This window comes from Ceratocystis lukuohia, assembly GCF_044167205.1.
Source record: "Ceratocystis lukuohia strain C4212 chromosome Unknown Supercontig6_pilon, whole genome shotgun sequence".
NCBI lineage: Eukaryota > Fungi > Ascomycota > Sordariomycetes > Microascales > Ceratocystidaceae > Ceratocystis > Ceratocystis lukuohia.
Genome location: NW_027263525.1, coordinates 589,304 through 613,574, shown reverse-complemented (window position 1 = coordinate 613,574; position 24,271 = coordinate 589,304). Strand labels below are relative to the sequence as shown.

Below are 24,271 nucleotides of genomic sequence, written 5' to 3'. Positions count from 1 at the left end.
CTAGTCTCCGGAACTAAACTCCATGAATATGATACGGTGAGACATAGTAGCCAGCCCAAACCTTGTGTGGGCTAATTCGAATATTCGAGGCCGGTAGGATGGCGGGAGCCAAAGGATCCTTTGACCATTCTCCATAATCCAGAGATCATCATTGCTGAGACTGTATGTGTAGGATCTGGAGTGAGACAAATAAGCTTGGCTAACTAGTGGCCCTGATGCTATTCGCTGCCCGTCATCTGAAAAGACCAATGATCTCGAAATGTGGTCATGGCCCTGAAGAGTCTGCAAGCACACACCAGAGGTCGCATCCCAGATCTTGACTGCGTTGTTATCTGGCCATAACTGAAGTCGCCGTGCATGATTGGAGGACACCACTGATGTCACGTCATCTCCAGGGCCATCAAGAGTGTGCAGACACGCACCAGAAGCGGCATCCCAGATCTTGACCGTCTTGTCGTTTGACTCTGATGCTAGTCGTCGTGCATCGTTTGAGAAGACCACCGATATCACCGTGCCGCTATGACCCTCAAGAGTGTGCAGACACACACCAGAAGTCACATCCCAGGTCTTGGCTGTCTTGTCTCTTGACGCTGATGCCAGTCGCTGTCCGTCATTGGAAAAAACCACTGATGTCGGAATGTGGCTATGGCCCACAAGAGCTTGCAGACAGGCACCAGAAGTCGTATCCCAGATCTTGATTGTCTTGTGCGAAGACGCTGATGCGAGGCGCCGGCCATCATTGGAGAACACCACTGACCTCAAGGAATGTCCATGGCCCTTAAGAGTCCGCAGACAAGCGCCGGAAGTCACATCCCAGATGTCGATTGCGTTGTCATGAGACCCTGTTGCCAGTCGCTGCCCATCTTTGGAGAACACAATTGACGTCGCAATGTAGCTATAGCCCCCAAGAGTATGCAGACAGGCACCAGAAGTCGTATCCCAGATCTTGACTATCTTGTCTCTTGACACTGATGCCAGTCGCTGTCCATCGTTTGAGAAGACCAGCGATGCCACCATGTGGCTACGGCCCTCAAGAGTCTGCAGAGACGGACCAGAAGTCGCATCCCAGATCTTGACTGTATTGTCCCAAGACCCTGATGCTAGTCGCTGTCCATCGTTTGAGAATACCACCGAAACCACCCACTCATCATGGCCCTCAAGGGTCTGCAGACACACGCCAGAAGTCACATTCCAGATTTTGACTGTTTTGTCCCACGACCCCGATGCCAGTCGCTGCCCATCATTTGAGAAGACTACTGATGTCACCAAATTCCCATGGCCCTCAAGTGTCTGCAGAAGCGCACCAGAAGTCGTATCCCAGATCTTGACTGTCTTGTCATAAGAGCCTGATGCCAGTAGCTGTCTATCATTGGAGAACACCACTGATTTTACTGCTCGATGATGGCCCTCAAGAGTCTGCAGAAGCGCACCAGAAGTCGCATCCCAAGTCTTGACTGTCTTGTCCGTTGACCCTGATGCCAGTCGCTGTCCATCATTGGAGAACACCACTGATGTCACTCCGTAATGATGGCCCTCAAGAGTCTGCACACACGAGCCAGAAGTCGCATTCCAAGTCTTGACTGTCTTGTCCGTTGACCCTGATGCCAGTCGCTGTCCATCATTGGAGAACACCACTGATGTCACTCCGTAACGATGGCCCTCAAGAGTCTGCACACACGCACCAGAAGTTGCATCCCAGATTTTGACTGTGTTGTCATGTGACCCCGATGCCAGGCGCTGGCCATCGTTGGAGAATGCCACTGAACTCACCAAGTCATCATGACCCTCAAGAGTCTGCAGGCACGCACCAGAACTTGCATCCCAGATCTTGACGGTCTGGTCATCTGACCCAGATGCTAGCCGCCGCCCATCATTGGAGAACACCACTGAATTCACGCCATCTCCATGGCCCTCGAGTGTCTGCAAACAGGCATCCCAATTTTCTTCAACCCTTGGCTTGACCTTCATCCAGTCTGGCTCTTCATGACTAAATATTTGCTTTATCAAGCTCTTGCTAGGGCTGAATATGAGCGCTGAATTATAGACCTGCAGGGGGGCAATCTCAATAACTCTGGCATTCGAGAGGAGAAATCGGTAGGCATCTTTGACAATTTCGTGGAGGTGGTTTGATGTGTTTTGCTGCTGTACAATGTTAAACCCTGCGTTTTCAAAATCTATCCTCTCCATGTATAGCCACTTACCAGACAAGATTCTAATTTCCCAATTGCTCGTACTCCAGTATAGACGCTTCGTAAGAGACCAAGAGCTTCTAGCCATTGCAGGTATTTCGTTTTGAAGAAGGCCAAGATCTTATCACTTTCACTAACTCTTACGTTTACAGGCGAGTCATGAAGATGATCAACCCAAAATGTGCAAGAATATCTGATAGCAGCCAATGGGTCAGGATCAGGAGGAGAAACTTCATCGATGAGAGACCCTGGAGCCTTCAAGTGGTAAATATCGCGTTCTAGAGTGTTGCAGAGGAGATCCAATGATCGCACCAAGACCGTTTGGTGCTGCTGCGCAATGCCACAGGGTAGGACTTGGTCTACTGCTTGATCCAGGAAGTAGTCCTTTGCTGACTGGTGCACGAAGGAGACAGTATTGTCATTGATAGTCAAGAAAGACCCGCATGACTTGATAACCTCTTCCACCTCTTCCATGCCCACGCTAGTCAGTCCTTCAACAAGGACATGCAGCTCTTCCAAAGTGACGGGTCGATATACAACCAAGACTTTAGCAATAACGTCTTTGCAAAGCTGAGCATCTTCTGACTCAGATATCTGCTGCAGCATTTGTTTGTATAGAGCATCAAGCCCGGGTGGAAATGACATTAGTTTAGTCAAGGTATGGCGTTTGCGTGTTTTTTCATTGGAAAGCTCTTGACAAACCAGGGCCACCCACAGAAAGGTGCCATGAGCATTTGACTGCAAATGATCCAAGACAGCGGTCTTCGTCTCGTCGTCGTATTTCCTTTTCTGCACAAGCTGATCTACCTTGAATTTGATGTAAGTGTCGACCGCTGCAGAGACTGAATCTTGGTTTATTTCAAGGTGGATTTTGACTTTTTGCTTGGCATCATTCAGACTCTCTTCAATATCCGGCCAATTACGGCTTGATACAATCCATCTGGTGGTGGAAGACTCAGTAATGAAGTCAAGTAGGCGCTTCCGATCCACAGTACACTCATCCAGGGCATCGACGACTAGAATGGCATTCTTCAAGCTCGGATCCTTCAACATCTCAGTCGCTATCCCTCGGACCTCATACCAAGCGGACTCGTTTTCAAATAGCTTTTTCCCCATGGTATCATACTTTGTCCGTACGTATTTGGTAAGGTGTGGTTTGCAACTTGCAAGGTGATAAAGAAGGCCGCGTAGTACAGATGTTGCGGAGCTCAATCGATCGCCACCTGTGGCTTGGCAAAAGAAATAGTAGGGTGATATCGACGGATCAGATTCCAGCTCATCGATGATGCCACAAAGGAGCATCGTTTTGCCCTTGCCAGCATCCCCTTTGATCCAGAGGATTCGGCTTGCTGCTTCGTTTTTGAACTTCTGGAAGTCCTTGTGTTCGACAATCCATTTGTACGAGTCTCTCAGTAAGCCACCTTTTTTGTGTTGGATGTTCTTCTTGTCCGTTCGGGGATCGGTCGTGTAGAGGTCTCTTAGACACTTATTATCCTCTTTGTCGTGATGCCTCTTTTCTTGTTGCTGTGCTTGATTCTGGATTGCTACATGGATGTTTTCAAGACTGACTTGCAAATCAGACGCTGTGTTATTGAGATCACGAATTTGCGTTTGGATCTCTTGGGTATTGTACTGCTCCATATCGTGCAACACAGTCATTTCGGTTGTCTTGATGTCATTGAGCTGGCCTGCCCAGTCATCGATCAAAAACATGTCCCTCACAAAAGTGGCGGCTCGACTGCGATGGTAGAGACAGATGCTTCTGATTTGATACAAGAGGAGCTTTTCGAAGAGCTGCGTGATGCTCTTCTCCAGTGTCTCTCGTAGCAAGGGGGTAGTTGTACGTCCCTTATTTTCGTCCAGAAGCAAACTCGCGAGGTGCCAATACCACTCTGTTCTGCCTAAAACATACTGGATGCCTTGGCGGTTTTCAGCTGCTTCGGCGATGGGGTTTTTCAAGACCTATGCAATGTTAGCCACTAACAGCACGCTTTGTGTTCTTTTCCATGGACAAATCGCCATCACATACCTCTATTCCAAGGCAGACAGTTGCCCATATGACAGCAGCTTCCGGGGCAGCACGGAGAGCTCTATCCATGATTCCCATCACAGCCTGCACTGCTCGCAAACCATTGTCGATTCCTTGCTTTAGGGCAGCTTCCTTCTTTGTTCTTTCGATGCCTCTCTCCGCAATCTTTCTCATTTGAGAAGACGTGACGTTCAGTTCCGCTGTCGTCTTGCCTTCGATTCGATCGGTAGGCTCCACGCTTGTCTCGTCGTGATGAGACTCAGATAAGATAATCTTCTCGAACGCCTCCACTAACTTTGGCTCTTTCGACCTCGAACCTTTGTACGCATTTTCCCAAATCTTCTCTTGCAGAGTGGACAATGCTAATGGTGGCGATGCCGCGGCCTCTAAAGGCGATGGAACTTGCTCAGGTTCTAGCTGTACTGCAACAGATGAGGAGACGGCCGGCGACGTAGTTTGGCCTGGCGCTTTTCTCCTTGGGAAGTGACGTTTAACTTTGTTGAGAAATCTCATAATTCCGCCTCTCAGAGGCGTGTAGTGTAATAGTGAAAGGAGATGAACTTGGACAATGAATGAGTTGAAGATGTGAGCCTTGTCTATACCATAGCATTCTTGATACTAGAAGCGGGGAAAACGGCGTTGCCGCCCAGGCCTGAGTGTTTTTCTATTCCTTTTGACGTGACCCTATATGCACGACTGTTAAGCGATGCACAATATGCAACCAACATGGATTTCGCTCACCTAGAGACATGGGATAACGAAAAGCTGATAGTAGACGTTCGATTTCAAACAGGGGGCATGTAATTTCTGTGTAGTACCCACGCCGTCCCCTCAACTTTCCTCTATATCCATGAAAGTAAATAGACAGTACTGGATACGACTGCTTTCGAATCTATTTCAGTCACTTAATAGCTTGCCACATGTGGTCAGCAGTCTGATTGTTTGTGTTTCTTTCTAGCACTTGACATCATACCTATCACACCAGTGCGAACACGTCCTGCGACAGAAGTACCGTACCTGTGTCTACCCCCAGCCCCCAGGTGATAACATTGCCGCCCTGATTTCTAGGGCCCCTGATTGCCCATTAGTACTCTTACCATTAATCAGACTCTATAGGATAATGACAGGTGTGCCAGCACCCGCTTTGAGGCTAAGCCACCCATATCGCCCCTATCATGGGGCACTGATTCTGACAGTCTGGTTTATGCACTTGCTTTGGGGCGGTCATGAACCATGCTACCTTGTAGTAGCACTTTCGACATCTGATAATGGCTGTTGAGAAAACGACGAATTGGCATAGAGATGATCTCAGCGTAATTGGGCCGTCAGAAGTAGCAAGCACTAGAAGGTTAGTATCAAATCTGATAGCTCAATCACATGTAGCCTATATTTCGACTAAAACACATGTCTTCACCTTATGACAAATGAATGGCAAATTACGGTCCATCACCATTGTCTTCTGTGGGAGGGGGAGCACAGGCATTCTGCAGTTGTTCTTGAAGGAAAGAAAACACTCTGCTACGCGAGGAAACTCAACCCATTGCCGTACTCGTAATGGTTAAACCTTTTCGCTGATGAATGTTTGGCCGGAGGCTGCTGTTGAGGCATTGGGGCTATTACAAGTTCCTAGGCTTAATAGCCGGCTAGACTTCGATCAACATTCGTAGTAGATGACATAACATGCTGGGTTTGGATCTGCAGCTATTGGATTTGCCGGAACAGCAGATGGCCAAAATTCTAATGCTGATATATCCTGGCAGTAGCGATTTGGTTCCCTGGGCTTAGACAGGCACTTTGCTAACAGTTATCCCATGTTTGAATTTAGGAAAAGAGAAAGAAAGAATAATTAGTGCACGTATCCCCATGTAAGTTCCATACAAGCTTCAACGCCCCCTGTTGTGTGTCCTCCTGGACACGCCTACCATCCAGTGTCCAATTTCTTCGCTGGGTACTTGCACGACCTATCTTCTCTGGTGAGTCTCTTCGCAAACCTCCCTGTTAACCTCGCGGTGTTGCCAATGCATTCACATGGGTGGCTGAAGTCCTTCAGTTTGCCATAGCTCGGCACTTGGCACTTTGTCTGGGCGCCTCGATGGTTGAACTGGGCGTCATACTGCTTGGAATTGTTATGTCTAGACTGCCAATGCGTTGTTCTGGGATGATGCGTGGCTCAACTGTCTGCGTCCACAGTCTTCTTTCTATTACCCTCTTAAGGACTTTCCTTAGGGCTGACAGGAGCGGGATCAGCCGGTAACTCCTTAGGAGTGTTTTGTTTCGCTGTGGTTTTGGAATCCCTATCATCGTTGCAGACTTGAGGATCCTTGAGTGACATCCAGCTTCTAAGCAGCAACTAAAGAGCTTGACTCCGTACTTTTCAAAGATCGGCCGTGCCAGCTTCTAGGCTGTATTCAATATGCCATCCATCCTCTCCGAACACTGTATTTCCAACGTGAAAACTGCGTCCTCAACTTCCGCCGAGGTTAGTTTCTTCCGGAGTCTTGCTCTTGGATTAGCTTCTTCCTCTCCTCCACGTGGCCTCTTGCGCGCGGATTTCCCCGAGCTTTGGAGAACAGATTCTCTGAAGGCGACCTCAGAGCTGATCAACTCCGAAGCCTTCCTCTTATCCTCTATGCTTTAGAAAAGAGCGTTTTCTGCTACCCTAGCCGGTTCTCCTATTCTGGCCTTCCAGGTCCGTCTTCTGGCATTTTCTCCCTAGCCTCGGTGCAGTTCATCTGATCTTTGACTTGTGTCTGAACTGGTCTGATCGCCTTCGGGCAGGCCCTCTTGCTTTCGGAGGTGGGCTTTTGCTGTGCATTCCCAATCACCCCTATCTCCTCTGGAGTGGGCCCCTTTTTGCAAAAGGGGCAGTCCTTGGAGTCTGCTGGGTGAGCGCCGCGGCAAATGAGGCAAACACACCCATTGGTGCTCCATGTCACACCATTTTGCGTGTTTGGTGCTTTCGCGTTCGATCAAATCATGGCGCTTGCATATCTGCGCCCTTGAGCACTGGGGATTCGCCTTTGGTTTTTCAACCATCTGGCTCGTTAGAGTGAGTCTTGAGCCCATCCAAAGTTGCGTGAAGATCTTTGGCTCAATAGCTGGTATCTTGATTATCAAGGTACTTTTGTTGCCCAGGGTTTTCTCAGTCATGTAATGTAGACTGGGGCTACCTATGTGGCCTGGGCGAAGCAATGTCTAATCATGTTCCCGCCCACTTCAACAGTCTTGCCTTCTCCGTTGAGGTAGTGTTCGACTCTGCCGACGAGGTATGAGTCGGTGTTCATAGCCTGCACTACACCGGTGCCCGACCCGGTATAGTCCTTGGTCTCGTCGATTTCCTCTTGTAAAGTGTCGCGACCATTCTTGTGCGCTGCCAGTGCGAAACCGGTTCTGGTTTTCTGGGCATTTTTCAGAGCCTTTCCCAACTCTGTGTTCAACTCCTTTAGCTTCCCTGCCGTCAGAAAGCTTTCACAGTCGCACATTTTGCTGTCTGCGCTGATTCTCACCAGGACTCCGTTGTCCTAGCGAGCCGCCGGCTGTGCAAATTTGTCCACTTTGCAGCGCGTGACACTCTGCCATCTTCCACCTGTAGCCCAAACTGTTGAGTTAGATTCTCTTGAATAAGCCACTCAGTAGGTGTGCAAAATGCAGTGTACGTGTCAGTAACCTAAGTCAGGGTTACCAAGATTGCTGACCCTGATCCAGTTCACCAAACGTTAGGGTTAGAATCAGACATCAAGGGTCTTCTTCCAAGGCCCGATCCAGAGCATGGTAGTGATGGATATATAAACCGGCCGAGATCCGTGCCTCGGACTAGACTTAGATAGATAAAGAACAACTTCAATAATCACTTATTGTCTTCTTCCTCTTCTTCACAGAACATTCAGTACGTCCCCCTAATATCTACTGTTAGTACTTGAATTTAATCCTTTTTGCCATGTAATTTAAATGAGGTGACACAAGCACCATTCTAAACTAGAGTCATGTAGTACAATACCCTAATGGACTAGACTCTATGCCTAACCCACACATCCATCCTACCACTTCGAGATGTGCCAATGCTGGGTTTCCAAGTGGACTGTGTGCACATATTCGCCATCATGGCAAGTATTTTCATCTTCGTTTTGTTGCGTTGCTACATCTTCAAGGGATCCCAAAAGTGTGGAGTCGGGGGGGGGGGGGGTGCTGTTTGAAAATTCTAGCTGAATGAAAATCAATAAGCATAGTGCACCTGGACTTGGCATCTTAGGACACACTTGACCGCAGGTATTGCTGTAAACACCTCCAAGCTATGGGGACCAAGACTATATATTACTGACCACTAGAACTTAGAAACATGCCTGATTGTCCCCTGCATATCAGCAACGCTTACTTCTGTGTAGGGCAGAGTCCGGAGTTCACCGTGTGCTACATATCTGGGTAAACCTTCACGGGATCCTTCAAAGAGGGGTGTCAGGTTGTGTGTTTTCCATTGGCAAGGTAGAGATGGTAAAAGTCATAAAAATGGGGTGTGTGGTGGTGAGAAGAATTTAGAAATGATTCATTAGGATAGCCTGCATTGATAAGGCCCAATAAGCACCTATCTGAGTAGCCCCTGAGCTGTACAAGACAACAAAGCCAGGTTTCAAGTAGGGGTCGACAGGTGTTGAATGTTGTTTGACGGGATATCGTTAAAGTTAACAAGATGGCTCTGCATTAAGTGACGGAGATTTCGGGTGTGAGTTCTAGGGGGAAGATAAAGAACCTTGCTAGGACTGGGAGAAGTCCTCACGCTAGACTCTTGGCGCTCTTATATTCATCCGTGCTATTTTGTGTGCCTTCAACTTTCTGCAGCAACAGACCTTGACGGTTGAAGACAAATTCAGTTATTGCAGCGTCAGTTGTAGTAAAATACTTTCTGCATAGTTTATATTATGTAAGGGATAGAATGACGAGAAGTGGACGTTTGCTGAAGGGTGATCTCTACCTGGCCTTCCAGCAAGATTTGATATCAACGGGCAGTTATGTCCAGGTTAATTAGGTATACTATTGAGCATTTGTAAACTATAACTATTTATAGGGGACTGATGAAGGAGCTACATGTTGCAAAACCAGAGTCGAATTTGTAAAGACAGCTGGTAATTGTGTAAAGTGTAATCTAGAATAGAGTGAACGTGATACTATATCCAAGGGCATTTCTCTTTTATGCTGGACTACTGAAGCTAGTCTCCAGATCTGAACTCCATGATTATGACACGACGAGTGTAAAGAGCGATCCCAAACCTTGCGTTGGATATTTCGAATTTCCGGGGACGAAAAGATGGCGGCAGCCAAAGCAGCCTTTGGCCATTCTCCATAATCCAGAGGCGATCATTGCTGAGACTGTATGTGCAGGATCTAGAGTGAGACAAAGAGGCTTGGCCGGCTAGTGGTCCTGACGCTATTTGCTGCGCATCATTTCCAAACAATGCTGATGTCACGTAATGTCCATGGCCCTCAAGAGTTTGCAGACACGCGCCCGAAGTCACATCCCAGATCTTTAGTTCGTTGTGCTTTGCCCCTGATGCCAGTCGCTGTCCATCGTTTGAGAACACCACTGATCTCACAAGATTTCCATGGCCCCCAAGAGTCTGCAGACACACGCCAGAAGTCGCATCCCAGATCTTGACTGTCTTGTCCTCTGACCCAGATGCCAATCGCTGCCCATCGCTGGAGAACGCCACTGATTTCACTCCATTATCATGGCCCTCAAGAGTCTGCAAACACACGCCAGAAGTCGCATCCCAGATCTTGACTGTCTTGTCCTCTGACCCGGAAGCAAGCCGCCGTCCCTTATTGCAGAACACCACTGATGTCACGGCATCTCCATGGCCCTCAATAGTTTCCAAACACGCACCAGAAGTCGCATCCCAGATTTTGACTGTTTTGTCCCGTGACCCTGATGCTACTCGCTGTCCATCGTTGGAGAACACTACGGATAATACCCAGTCATCATGGCGCTCAAGAGTCTCTGGACACGCATCAGAAGTCGCATCCCATATCTTGACTGTCTTGTCATAAGACCCTGATGCCAGTCGCTGTCCATCGTTGGAGAACACCACTGATGTTACCACGAGGCTATGGCCCTCAAGAGTCTGTAGACACACACCAGAAGTTGCATCCCAGATCTTGACTATCTTGTCATGCGACCCTGATGCCAGTCGCTGTCCATCATCGGAGAATACTACTGATGCCACTTTTTTGCTGTGGCCCTCAAGAGTGTGCACACACGCACCAGACACCGCATCCCAGATCTTGACTGTCTTGTCGTCTGACCCAGATGCCAATCGCTGCCCATCGTTGGAGAACGCCACTGATCTCACTCCATTATCATGGCCCTCAAGAGTCTGCAAACACAAACCAGAAGTCGCATCCCAGATTTTGAGTGTCTTGTCCTCTGACCCAGATGCCAATCGTTGCCCATCCTTGGAGAACACCACGGAATTCACTGCATTGTCATGGCCCTCAAGAGTCTGCAGACACAGACTAGAAGTCGCATCCCAGATCTTGACTGTCTTGTCAGAAGACCCGGATGCAAGCCGCCGTCCATTATTGGAGAACACCACTGATGCCACTCTTTCATCGTGGCCCTCAAGAGAGTGCAGACAGGCACCAGAAGTTGGATCCCAGATCTTGATTGTCTTGTCAGAAGACCCGGATGCCAGCAGTCGTCCATCATTGGAGAACACTGCTGACGTCACGGCATCTCCATGGCCCTCAAGAGTCTGGAGACACGCACCAGAAGTCGCATCCCAGATCTTGACTGTCTTGTCATCTGATCCGGATGCCAGCCGCCGTCCACCATTGGAGAACACCACTGATCTCACGTAAGCTCCGTGGCCCTCAAGAGTCTGCAGATGGGCATCCCAATTTTCTTCGACCCTTGGCTTCAACCTGATCCAGCCTGGCTCTTCATGAGTAAATAATTGCTTTATCAAGCTATTGCTGGGGCTGAATATGAGCGCTGAATTATAGACCTGCAGGGGGGCAATCTCAATAACTCCCGCAGTGGAGAGGAGAAATCGGTAAGCGTCTTTGACAATTTCGTGGAGGTGGTTTGATGCTTTTTGCTGCTGTACAATGTTAAACCCTGCGTTTTCAAAATCTATCCTCTCCATGCATAGCCACTTACCAGACAAGATTCTAATCTCCCAATTGCTCGTACCCCAGTATAGACGCTTCGTAAAAGACTAAGAGCTTCCAGCCATTGGAGATATTTCTTTGTGAAGAGGGCCAAGATGCTATCATTTTCACTTTCTGTTACGTTTACAGGCGAGTCATGAAGATGGTCAACCCAAAATGTGCAAGAATATTTAATAGCAGCCAGTGGGTCAGGATCAGGAGGAGAGACTTCGTCGATGAGGGACCCTGGGGCCTCCAGGTGGTAAATATCGCGTTCTAGAGTTTTGCAGAGCAGATCCATTGATCGCACGAGGACCATTTGGTGTTGGTGCGCAATGCCACAGGGTAGGACTTGGTTTAATGCTTGATCCAGGAAGTAGTCCTTTGCTGACTGGTGCACGAAGGAGACGGTATTGTCATTAATAGTCAAAAAAGAGCCACATGACTTGATGACTTCTTCCACCTCCTCCATGCCCACGCCGGTCAGTCCTTCAACAAGGACGTGTAGCTCTTCCAAAGAGATGGGTCGGTATACAACCAAGACTTTAGCAATAACGTCTTTGCAAAGCTGAGCATCTTCTGACTCAGATATCTGCTGCAGCATTTGTTTGTATAGAGCATCAAGCCCGGGTGGAAATGACATTAGTTTAGTCAAGGTATGGCGTTTGCGTGTTTTTTCATTGGAAAGCTCTTGACAAACCAGGGCCACCCACAGAAAGGTGCCATGAGCATTTGACTGCAAATGATCCAAGACAGCGGTCTTCGTCTCGTCGTCGTATTTCCTTTTCTGCACAAGCTGATCTACCTTGAATTTGATGTAAGTGTCGACCGCTGCAGAGACTGAATCCTGGTTTATTTCAAGGTGAATTTTGACTTTTTGCTTGGCGTCATTCAGGCTCTCCTCAATATCCGGCCAATTACGGCTTGATACAATCCATCTGGTGGTGGAAGACTCAGTGATGAAGTCAAGTAGGTGCTGCCGGTCCACAGTACACTCATCCAGGGCATCGACGACTACAATGGCATTCTTCAAGCTTGGATCCTTCAACATCTCAGTTGCTATTGCGCGGACCTCAAACCAAGCAGACTCGTTTTCAAATAGCTTTTTCCCCACGGAATCATACTTTTTCCGGACGTGCTTGGTAAGCTGTGGGTTGCAATCTGCAAGGTGATAAATAAGCCCGCGTAGCACAGACGTGGCAGAGCTCAATCGATGACCACCTGTGGCTTGGCAAAAGAAGTAGTAGGGTGATGTTAACGGATCCAACTCCAACTCATCGATGATGCCACAAAGGAGCATCGTTTTGCCCTTGCCAGCATCCCCTTTGATCCAGAGGATTCGGCTTGCTGCTTCGTTTTTGAACTTCTGGAAGTCCTTGTGTTCGACAATCCATTTGTACGAGTCTCTCAGTAAGCCACCTTTTTTGTGTTGGATGTTCTTCTTGTCCGTTCGGGGATCGGTCGTGTAGAGGTCTCTTAGACACTTATTATCCTCTTTGTCGTGATGCCTCTTTTCTTGTTGCTGTGCTTGATTCTGGATTGCTACATGGATGTTTTCAAGACTGACTTGCAAATCAGACGCTGTGTTATTGAGATCACGAATTTGCGTTTGGATCTCTTGGGTATTGTACTGCTCCATATCGTGCAACACAGTCATTTCGGTTGTCTTGATGTCATTGAGCTGGCCTGCCCAGTCATCGATCAAAAACATGTCCCTCACAAAAGTGGCGGCTCGACTGCGATGGTAGAGACAGATGCTTCTGATTTGATACAAGAGGAGCTTTTCGAAGAGCTGCGTGATGTTCTTCTCCAGTGTGTCTCGTAGCAAGGGGGTAGTTGTACGTCCCTTATTTTCGTCAAGAAGCAAACTGGTCAGGTTCCAATACCACTCTGTTCTGCCTAAAACATACTGGATGCCTTGGCCATTTTCAACTGTCTCGGTGATGGGGTTTTTCAAGACCTAGGCAATGTTAGCCACCAACAGCACGCTTTGTGTTCTTTTCCAAGGACAAATCGCAATCACATACTTCTATTCCAAGACACACAGTTGCCCATATAACAGCAGCTTCCGGGGCAGCACGGAGAGCTCTATCCATGATTCCCATCACAGCCTGCACTGCTCGCAAACCATCGTCGATTCCTTGCTTTAGGGCAGCTTCCTTCTTTGTTCTTTCGATGCCTCTCTCCGCAATCTCTCTCATTTGAGAAGACGTGACCTTTAGTTCCGCTGTCATCTTGCCTTTGATTCGATCGGTCGGCTCCACGCATGGTTCGTCGTCCTCGTAGTGGCACTCAGATAAGACAATCTTCTCGAACGCCTCCACCAGCTTTGGCTCTTTCGATCTTACACCTTTGTACGCATTTTCCCAAACTTTCTCCTGCAGAGTGGACAATGCTACCGGCTCGGGCTTGGGCGGTGGTGTAGGCGTCGCGGCCTCTAATAGCGATGGAGCTTGCTCGGGTTCTAGCTGTACTGCAACCGATGAGGGGACGGTCGGCGACGTAGCTTGGCCTGGCCTTGGAACAGGCGCTTTTCTCTTTGAGAAGTGACGTTTAACTTTGTTGAATAATCTCATAATTCCGGCTCTCAGAAGCGTGTATTGCAATAGTGAAAAAAGATAAACTTGGACAATGAATGAGTTGAAAACGTGGTTGCCTTGTCCATACTATAGCATTCTTGATACTAGATGCGGGGAAAGATGTATTGTCGCCTCAGGCTGAGTGTTTATTAGGCTATAAGCATCGTCTTACTTTCATCGTGATCGTAGAATATGCACGGCCGTTAAGCGATGCGCAACATGCAACATGGATTTCGCCCACCTAGAGGCATGCGATAACAAAAAACAGAGAAGTCGGGCGTTCGCTTTCAAAAAGGGCGTACAGAAATCAGGTATATTACCCTGGTTGTCGCCTCACCTTTCCTCCATATCTACTCAAGTAAATGAATACTACTGGAGACGATAGCATTTACATTTACCTACGCCCCACCGTGAGGCACTGCAACATCAGCTACTAAATAGCACACGTCTTGATCTTGTGACAAATGAATGGCAAGCCAGTGTCCATCCTCTCCTTGATACTAACTGTATAGTCAGGCTAATGAGCTGTGAACGCCTCTTTCTTGTTGCCAGCAATTGTAAAATGCCCTGTGGGCATGCTTGAACACGGCTGTTCCATGGCACAATCTAAAAACGCGGATGTGCCTGAATGGTTGAGGAACCTGTTTGATTCCAAAAGCCTATAGGGATACATTTTTGCATCGCTTCCTCCAAGATCTCTACTGTCTTCCGTGGAGGGGGAACACTGGCATCCCGTAGGTGTCCTTGAAGAGAAGAAAACACTTTCCTATGCTCTTGATGGAACCCAATCATTGTCGTACTCGTAATGGATAACCGCTTTTTATGATGGATATTTGGCTAGAGGTTGCTGTTGAGGCAGTGCAGTTGCTACTAGTGCTCAGGCTTAACAGTCAGCGACTTCGAATAAACCGTCAGCAGGCGACTTTTGTGTAGATGCAAGTCTGGTTCACATAGTTTCGTAGGCTTTGAGCTTCTTGACGTGTCAGCTAAATTTCATACTGCTAGTATACTGTATCTTTTGCCTTAGTAACTCACGGCCTTCAATCTTGCTTCTCATATTGTTGATCTGACGCTGAATTTGGGTGGCAGAGGCCTCTACGCCCTGACGGGCTTCACTCTCTCTATCGGCTCGGCGGTTTGCCTCGTCAGCTTGCCTCCTCTCCTCCTCTATTTCCTGGTCAGATCATGCAAGCAGGCGCTCCAATTCGGCCATGCCATCTGCTGACATTCCAATTCAACAACAAGCTGACAAGCTTCAATAATAAACCTACCTCACTGGATGTAGTAGATACTTCACATGTGAGCGAGAATGTCAACCGATAATATGACAGGGTTGTAATGTTGGGAAAAATAGCAAAAAAAGGATGCTATTTAAGGTCCGCAAGCCCATCGGTTAAATACACATCAGGGTAGTAGTAGGGGACAGTCCATCACAAGGGTCTCCGGTCTCCCCCATCCTATACATGCTGTACATGGCGGAACTCCTTCAGAATCTTCCCAGCCTAGGATACGCAGACGATGGTGTGACATACATTTCGTCGACATCAGTCCAGACCAACGTTCTCACTCCGCAAACCTACATGACACAAAGTTTTAAGTGGTGCAGGGAAAACGAGCTGCGGATTGACTGCAGTAAGACAGGCGTCATGCATTTGTACACCGGCCGTAAGCTCTCAAGCATGAACACAAGGCTACAACTCCCAAACGGAAAAACGCTGAGCCCGGAGAACGAAATAAAGTTCGACAAAACTCCGGCCAGGACAGGAAGGACCAGCCGAGTCGCTGGCAGAGAAACTGAGCAAAGAACAGGCAGCCAAGGCTCACCTAGACCTGCTCAGCAAAGAGTCATAAGACGCGATATGTGTCTACTCAGATGGCTCACACATCAGTGATACGCAGACACTGGAGCAGGCTGGGATATCTACCACCGAGGCAAAGGGCAAGGGCTCATGCAGCAGACACGGAGAAGTGGCGTATGCAGAAGCGATTGCTGCCCTCAAGGCAGTTAGAGCTGTCACTGAAGTCGTCCCCTCACAAGCAAAAGGCCTGAACCTGTATGTCGACAATTTGGGAGTGGTAAAACGGCTCGTCCCGAGGATGCAGAAGCCGGGCACTTTGCAGCTCGCAATAGACGAGATCCGCCGTATCCTCGCAAGATGGGAAGGCGGATCCGACAACCTGGCCCTGGAAAAGTCAGCCGGCAAAGTGCACTGGGTCCCAGGACACTGCGAAGTCCCGGGCAATGAAGCAGTCGATCAGTTGGCCAAAGTGGATTGCAAGAGCAAGGACCTTCTCGTCCCAAAGGCGACAATGTCACTGACGACAGCAGGAAGATGGAGAAACGAAGCCTTTAAAGCAGACTTCCGACACTGGATAAAAGAAAACTGCCCGAAGATCAGACATCTCGGTGGAGCGCTGAACTAGCCGAAACCCTACAAGGACACTAAGAGTAGCATGGGAACTGTGCAGACCGGTATGCAGTAGTGACAAAGTAGGGAATGGGGTCAAGGGGAGAGGGGTAGGAGGTAGAATTGCCAGGCCCAGATCAGTTGATTAATGATGAAATTATGGAAGTACATTAACTTATCGTATAGTTTGTGATTGAAAATAACAAGGCGCACCTATCATGTACAACACTAAATGTAGTAGAGAGCGTGATATGTGTGAAATGAGGTTGCACGTGTGTAAGCATGAGTTGTAGATATTGTAGTCATGCTAGCCGAGCTAGAATAGCTTTAGGTTAATGCTCTATTTGAAGAACATTGCACAAGTGCTGAATTGACCAAATCTTTATCACACTAGAGCAGTTTTTGGCGCATGTAATATTTAAAATCGTGAGAATATAAGTCCAGTAATTCCATCAAGTTTTGTTGTGGAGATTCCAGCTTCACTCGGAATAACGTCGGGTAAACATGTTATGTAGATACGTGGCACACGATGTTGTGAAGAGATTTAGAACTTAGTCCTTCCAACCAAGTCTGATGCCAACACGTTCGGATTAGTTGTCATGGGCGGCGGAAGTGCAAGGCCTTTTTGGTAGTTAAATTGGATACCAATCCATTGCGAAAAGGACCTAGTCGTAAAAAAGAGGGATCACCGCAGCAGAGAAACGGAGGCAAGTAGGAACCGACAGATGGATGCTGATGGATGGATGCGTAGGTGACGCTGGAGTCGTCGAGAAGTTGTGGTCTAGGGAGCTAGGTCGTTGGGACTAGGGGATGGATGGTGTCTGGCAAGACTGGTCATAGTGCAGGGGCATGTCCAAATAGGAGTACATGATTGAGATAGTTGGAATGAAACATTCACCAAGTAACAGCAGAAAAGGGAGCTCAAACTGTCATGAAAACAAGCCATTCAGTAAGTAGGCCGTCATCACTATTGAAGATTGAGCAAAAGAGAAATTAAACAGACAGAAAGACTTGATATATCATGTGACGATGCTGCAACATCAAGTGGGGAAATTAGTGGCTATTTAGCCGAGAAACTGCCGTCGGCGGATAGATTGTCTCCATCTTCTATTGCTGCTGCTTGGTTCTATTACTTCTGCCTTCTTTGCTACACTCCAAGTTCTACATTCCCAGAGCCGACGGCGAAGCTTGAGCTGGTAGATTTCAGGTTACGTGGGTTAGAGCAGAGGAAAAGAGAGCACCTCGACAACTTGCGATAAGCAGCTGTAAGTTACAGAAAGCGAGCTACCAGTTTCCCAAGATCATTGAGAACACTACACCATTTAACGCGCTGTATACTTTCAACAACTGGCCGCAACGCGGTATTTAGGCATGCGCAGCTGATTTCTCCTAGGACGAGAGACTATCAAGGATAGGACAGGATACTTGTCAGTAGCAAATGCGAGCAAGCGGACAAGACTTTCATTTACCACGAGCAGATCAAGCTAATGTCGTCTGCTACACGTGTGCCAGTACTTACTTAGAGCATTAATGGCGATGATATAACAGAGTATGCCTCGAGCAGGTGATAGTAGCTTCCATTCTATAGGAGAGAAGCTGGTCATCTAGACGTCTTGTTTGGCATGTTTCAGCTAGGTGAGAGAATGCTTGGCTCAAGATGGCTGGCCCTCACCTTCTAGAATCCGAAATCTCACTAAGCTGCAAGATCGGTAGCGCTAGAAATAAACACGTCCTCTCAAACTGCTGGCTTCTAATAGCAACTAGCTGAGCAGCTGATGTGGCGGCGCCTTACGGTGGCCTGTTGCTAGAAGTTGATGCAACTGTATCTAGAAGCATTCGTTTACTTTGGTAGCTACAGAGGAAAGGCTAGAGCACCGTTAGAACGTCCATTCTACTTGAATTGCACAATCTCTTTTCAAAGGCAAACATCTACCCTACCATCTTTGTTTTTTCATAACTTGTGCATCTTTGGCTGGGCGAAATCCACCATGCATATTATGCATCGGTTAAATCCTAGCAGCCAGCCATGCATATCTTACCGTCACAACCTAAGCAACGCAATGCGATGCTATTGGTGCAACAAGCGCTCAGCCTTGGGCGGCAACTCAGTCAGTCCTCTCTGCATCTGGCATCTGGTCTCGATTACACTTCTCTACTCTACAAACCAAACCATCACAATTCTCACTAGATTACTATCCAAACTCAGCAATCTTCTTCTATGTCCTGGAGAGTTGGCAAGATGGGAATCACTAGTAAAATCAAATCTGGCTTCCAGAAGCTCAAGCTTTTCGCCGGAAAATCTGACTTTGCTAACCCGCCCGCCTCCCCCTTATCTATTTCAACACAGCCAACTTGTGAACCAACCAAACCGCCACTACAGAGAGCCCCCTCTCCACGATTAGCCGAGCCCGAGTCAGTTCCACTGCCTAGCCTACAAGAGAATATTTGGAAACAGGCGTACAGGAACTCGAAATTGAAGGAGCTAAAGCTAGTGGAAGCATTTGAGAAGATTATCCTCTCCGAGCTTCACCCCGGCGAGACTACTGCGAAATCCACCGATCAAATCGAAGTCACATCGTTTCAAATGCAACAGGTTGTTCAGAATGGAATCGATCGAACGAAAAACGAGATTTCCCTGAAGCAAGGGATTGACGACGGCTTGAAGGCAGTGAATGCTGTCAGGGGAATCATAGATGGAGCTTTTCGCGCCGCTCCAGAAGCCGCCGTTCTGTGGGCGACTGTCTCCCTTGGAATAGACGTACGTGATCACAATATGCCCATAGGAAGATGGCACAAAGCGTAGTGTTCTTAGCTAACATCAGACAGGTTTTGACAAACCCAATTACTGAAGCACTCGAAAACCGCCAAGGCATCCAGTATGTTCTAGGCAGAACGGAGTGGTATTGGAACTTAGCCGGCTTGCTGCTTGACGGGAATAAGGGCGACGCGGCAACAGCTGTTTTACGAGACAGACTGGAGAAGAACATCATAGAGCTCTTTGAAAAACTCCTTCTGTACCAAATCAGGAGCATATGTCTCTACCATCGCAATCAGGCTGCCACTGTCTTGAGGGATGTGTTTTTGATCGACAACTGGGCAGAGAAGCTCAGTGATATCGAGAAAGCCGAAAGGTCTGTGCAGTATTATATGGAGCAGTACAACTCCCAAGAGAGCCAACTAAAAATGGATAAGCTCAACAACACAGCAGCTGCCCTGCAAGCAAGTCTAGGAAACATTTATGCAGAGATACAGAGCCAGGCAAAACATCAGACAAAGACACAAGAAGACGACAAGGACCAGCAATGTCTCCGAGACCTTTTCGTGACTGACCCTCACAAAGACAAGAAGAATATCGAGGATAAGAAAGGCGGCTTGCTGAAAGACTCCTACAAATGGATTCTTGAGCACAAGGACTTCCAGAACTTCAAGAACGATGCGAAAAGCCAAATCCTCTGGATCAAGGGGGACCCTGGCAAAGGCAAGACGATGCTTCTCTGCGGCATCATCGATGAGTTGGAGTTGGATCCGTCAATATCACTCTACTATTTCTTTTGTCAGGCCACCGGCGGTGTCCGACTGAATACAGCCACATCTGTGCTACGCGGCCTCATTTATCACCTTGCACGCCGCAACCCACAACTAATCAAGCACGTGAGAAAGAATTACGATTACATTGGGAAAACAGTATTCCAAGATGAGAACGCTTGGCATGAAGTCCGTGAGATAGCAACTGCCATGCTGAATGATCCAAGTCTGAAAAATGCCATTCTAATTGTCGATGCCTTGGATGAGTGTATGGTAGACCGAAATCGCCTACTTGACTTCATCACTGAGCATTCCCCTGCCAAATGGATTGTATCAAGCCGCAATTGGGTAGATGTTGAAGGAAGTCCGAATGGGTCAGATCAAAGGGTCAGGATACACCTCGAACTGAACCAAAATTCAGTCTCAAAAGCAGTGGAATCTTATATCGAGATCAAGGTCAATGAATTGTCCGAGAGAAAGGAATACGATCACGCCACGAGAGATGGTGTCTTGGAACATTTACAGAAAAACTCTGGTGGTACTTTCCTTTGGGTAGCTCTAGTTTGTGAAGAGCTTTCCAAGCCAGATGTCCGAAATCGTCACACCCTGGGAAAGTTTGAGTTATTTCCGGCTGGGCTTGATTGTCTATACAAGAGAATGATTGAGCAAATCGACAAGTCAGAAGATGCACAACTGTGTAGGGAAATCCTTGCTACAGTCCTGGTGGCATATCGTCCGATCACCTTGAAAGAGCTATGTGCCCTCATTAAGGGTCTCGGGAACTTGAAGGATAAAGAGGTCAAAGAAGTCATCACCTCATGCGGTTCTTTGTTGAGTCTTCAACACGATGTTGTTTCCTTTGTGCACCAGTCAGCGAAGGACTACTTGCTGAGTGAGGCTCCCGGCAAGATGCTACCTCGTGGTATTGCACACCAGCACCAGATGATTTTTGCAAGATCACTAGACCTTCTTTGCGAGATCCTTGAACGCGACATTTACAACTTGCACGCCCCGGGGCATCTTATCCACGAAGTTTCGACTCCTGACCCTGACCCATTGGCTCCAATTCGATACTCTTGCATCTTCTGGGTTGACCATCTTCATGACTCGTCTGCAACTTCATTAAGCAGCGAAAACGATAGAATCTCGGTCTTCTTTGAGAAAAAGTATCTTTACTGGCTAGAGGCTCTTAGTCTTCTACACAGCATCTACACCGGAGTAAAAGGAATGGGAAGATTGGAAACCTATCTGGTGAGTAGCTCTGAATGGGGAGGATATATTTTATTTTTTCAAGTGTGAAATCTAACATTGCGTAGCCCAACAAGACATCCAAGAACCTTCAAAATATAGTCAAAGATGCTCGCCGATTCCTCCTTTCACATGCCGGAGTTATTGAAATTGCCCCCTTGCAGGTTTATGCATCGGCTCTCATATTCAGCCCAACCAACAGCTTAATAAGGAGAATGTTTGGTCACGAGGAACCAAGCTGGATTGAGCCGAAGCCAAAAGTCGAGACAAACTGGGATGCGTGTCTGCAGACTCTTGAGGGCCATAGAGGTTCTGTAGCATCAGTAGTGTTCTGCAATGATGGACAGCGACTGGCATCAGGGTCTGGGGACAACACAGTCAAGATTTGGGATTCGGCTTCCGGTGCGTGTATGCAGACTCTTGAGGGCCATGAAAGTTACGTGTCATCAGTGGTGTTCTCCAATGATGGACGGCGACTAGCATCAGGGTCTTGGGACAAGACAGTCAAGATCTGGGATGCGACTTCTGGTACGTGTGTGCAGACTCTTGAGGGCCATGGACTTGACGTGACATCAGTGGTGTTCTCCAATGATGGACGGCGACTGGCATCAGGGTCTTATGACAACACAGTCAAGATTTGGGATGCGACTTCTGGTGCGTGTGTGCAGACTCTTGAGGGCCATAAAGATTACGTGACATCAGTGGTGTTCTCCAATGATGGACAGCGACTGGCATCAGGGTCTTGGGACGAGACAGTCAAGATCTGGGATGCGACTTCCGGTGCGTGTCTACAGACTCTTGAGGGCCATGGTGGCTGGGTGGCATCAGTGGTGTTCTCTACTGATGGACAGCGACTGGCATCAGGTTCAGATGACAAGACAGTCAAGATCTGGGATGCGACTTCTGGTGCGTGTGTGCAGACTCTTGAGGGCCATGGATTTGACGTGACATCGGTGGTGTTCTCCAATGATGGACAGCGACTGGCATCAGGGTCTTATGACAAGACAGTCAAGATTTGGGATGCGACTTCTGGTACCTGTGTGCAGACTCTTGAGGGCCATGGATTTAACGTGATATCGGTGGTGTTCTCCAATGATGGACAGCGACTGGCATCAGGTTCAGATGATAAGACAGTCAAAATCTGGGATGCGACTTCTGGTGCGTGTGTGCAGACTCTTGATGGCCATAGCCACATTGTGACATCAGTGGTGTTCTCCAATGATGGACAGCGACTTGCATCAGAGCCATCAAGCGACCAGCTATCCTTGCTTCACTCTAAACCCTGCAACTACACTTTCAGTAAAGATATGATGTGGATTTTGCAGGATGGGCAAAGGAAGCTTTGGTTACCACCATCGTATCGTTCTACAAACTTTGTAGTATCAGAGACAGGAGTTGGGTTAGCCCTCTCTTCCAATCGTATCATAGTCATAGGATTCAAGTCACCCGGCTAGCTCAGGCAGTTTGGACACAAAGCGTAAAGTTTCTAGACTGTTACACCGCCTGTAGCCATTTATATATATTTCTACCTAGTTTCTCGTCAAGCTTACAAGTTTAACTCATCACTAGCATCAATTCCACTTCCAGTCGCATTCCATAGGAGACAACTCGATAGTTTTTAGAGAGCTAAATGGGGCTTTCCGAACCCATCAGACTTGGGAGCTTGATAGGCCCAACTGCTACTAGAATCCATACGTGTCATTCTTCGCTGGCAGTGTTGTATATCTCATATACCTTGGATCAACCTGCACCTAGAGCAGCTCTTTGATGTCAGCCTACTTGCTTATATGTCCCTAGTCGAAAATGCAGGATACACAGCACAGTATTTCTACTGCGTGCACTTGTTAAACAGTAAGCCGTCTTTCCACCCTATTCGCCAAAAGAACAGCGCATCATAGGCCTAAAACAAATCCTAAACACTTGGTTGGCTGAGGCACCTATAAAGCTTGCCTTGGTGCTACGACTCCAGGGCAGGCAGCAAACTAATGGCTGCTCAAGCGAACCTGGTGTACAAGGAACGACCACATAACATCTCATCAGCCTCTTAGGCGCACGGAGATGGAGGAGAGTGATCGATCACATCTCAGTTATGAGGAACAGTGTAAAGAGCTGAAAGAATGCCGTCTATTATTGGTGGACATGCAAGGCTCTACTAAAGCCATAGAGCCAAAGGCTTTCAGGCAAGCTTCTAGAAAAACACAAAAGCGGCAAGCCGTTTTTCCAGCGCGCTACGCTGAAACCTCAATGCAATCTAGGAGAAACGACGGCTAGGGTCTGCGCTGAGCTGTCTGAGTCCTGCTGATAGAGCCGCGCAGAGGTAGATCATTCCCTCCACTGGTTGCATTGGAGCTTTTGGGGTGCTTTGGGCATTCTAGGACGATATCGTGGCTACCTGAAGCAATCAAAAATGGCTTAGAAAGGAAATAGCGAGGGGTAGATAAAGGAGAGGGAATTGAGGGGAAGGGATATGGTGGGATGTGATTCTGTAGGGTCGGAGGATATTGAGGGGGATCCACGAGATGTTGATGGAGTCTTTCTCCAGGCTACCGTGTATTAGTAATGTCTATCGGTCTATGGAAGAACAAATCAGCCGCACTCTACTGGGCCCCATCCCCTGTGCTGAAGCCCGGCACCCTTTCAGGTCAAAAACACCAGGTAGCCGGCAAGGTTCGTCCTAGGACTATGCTGGACGAAGAGCGCCCTCAATGCTAAAATGCCCCAGGAAGCACTCCAAATATAAGCACACTTACAACCGCTGGGCGCCCAGGAGTTGCGCTGTAAAATGACATCAGTGGGCTACTACCGTGAAATGCACATTCGTATCACCGCGAAATAATAGTAGATGGACGTTCAACAATACAATACAATGTAGTTCTGCCCATACTGACTCTCTAGTGCTACTGAGGAAAACCCAGATACTGGATAGTGCGATCCCATCTGTTAGTACAGTCACTCTCCCCTTAACCCTAACCCTAGCGCATTCACACTAAGCTGGCCCCGCCTGTCGATTTTCACCAGTCGCTCGTGCGTCATTCGGAATTTGAATTTCCATTGCGTCTTAAGGCACCCAGACTCAGGTCAAGTTGCTCATCATTTTATAAACTAGTCTTGCTGCTCTGCTCTACGCCGCCATTTTAGCCACTATTTTGGCAC

At 48.0% G+C, this 24,271-nt stretch overlaps 5 protein-coding genes across 5 annotated transcripts; 2 read left to right on the top strand and 3 right to left on the bottom strand.

Annotated features, from left to right (window-relative positions):
* Positions 1-4,731, bottom strand: HOO65_060161 (Vegetative incompatibility protein HET-E-1; the record flags this gene model as incomplete). The annotated part of the gene is made up of 3 exons (XM_071003605.1): positions 1-2,142; positions 2,202-4,151; positions 4,219-4,731. 3 exons carry the CDS (start codon positions 4,729-4,731, stop codon positions 1-3), a joined length of 4,605 nt encoding a protein of 1,534 aa, XP_070857511.1.
* A 2,657-nt stretch (positions 4,732-7,388) lies between these two features.
* HOO65_060160 (Endonuclease/Exonuclease/phosphatase family protein) lies at positions 7,389-7,700 on the bottom strand (the record flags this gene model as incomplete). Its single annotated transcript, XM_071001067.1, has 1 exon — positions 7,389-7,700. The coding sequence occupies one exon, from the start codon at positions 7,698-7,700 to the stop codon at positions 7,389-7,391; it is 312 nt and encodes a 103-aa protein (XP_070857510.1).
* A 1,719-nt stretch (positions 7,701-9,419) lies between these two features.
* HOO65_060159 (Vegetative incompatibility protein HET-E-1) lies at positions 9,420-13,934 on the bottom strand (the record flags this gene model as incomplete). The annotated part of the gene is made up of 3 exons (XM_071003612.1): positions 9,420-11,309; positions 11,369-13,318; positions 13,386-13,934. 3 exons carry the CDS (start codon positions 13,932-13,934, stop codon positions 9,420-9,422), a joined length of 4,389 nt encoding a protein of 1,462 aa, XP_070857509.1.
* Positions 13,935-15,400: 1,466 nt separating this feature from the next.
* On the top strand, positions 15,401-16,361 carry HOO65_060158 (putative double-stranded RNA/RNA-DNA hybrid binding protein; the record flags this gene model as incomplete). The annotated part of the gene is made up of 2 exons (XM_071004000.1): positions 15,401-15,602; positions 15,811-16,361. The coding sequence occupies 2 exons, from the start codon at positions 15,401-15,403 to the stop codon at positions 16,359-16,361; spliced, it is 753 nt and encodes a 250-aa protein (XP_070857508.1).
* Positions 16,362-18,584: 2,223 nt separating this feature from the next.
* Positions 18,585-22,572, top strand: HOO65_060157 (Vegetative incompatibility protein HET-E-1; the record flags this gene model as incomplete). Its single annotated transcript, XM_071003624.1, has 3 exons — positions 18,585-19,103; positions 19,172-21,121; positions 21,187-22,572. 3 exons carry the CDS (start codon positions 18,585-18,587, stop codon positions 22,570-22,572), a joined length of 3,855 nt encoding a protein of 1,284 aa, XP_070857507.1.
* Between the last annotated feature and the right edge of the window lie 1,699 nt (positions 22,573-24,271).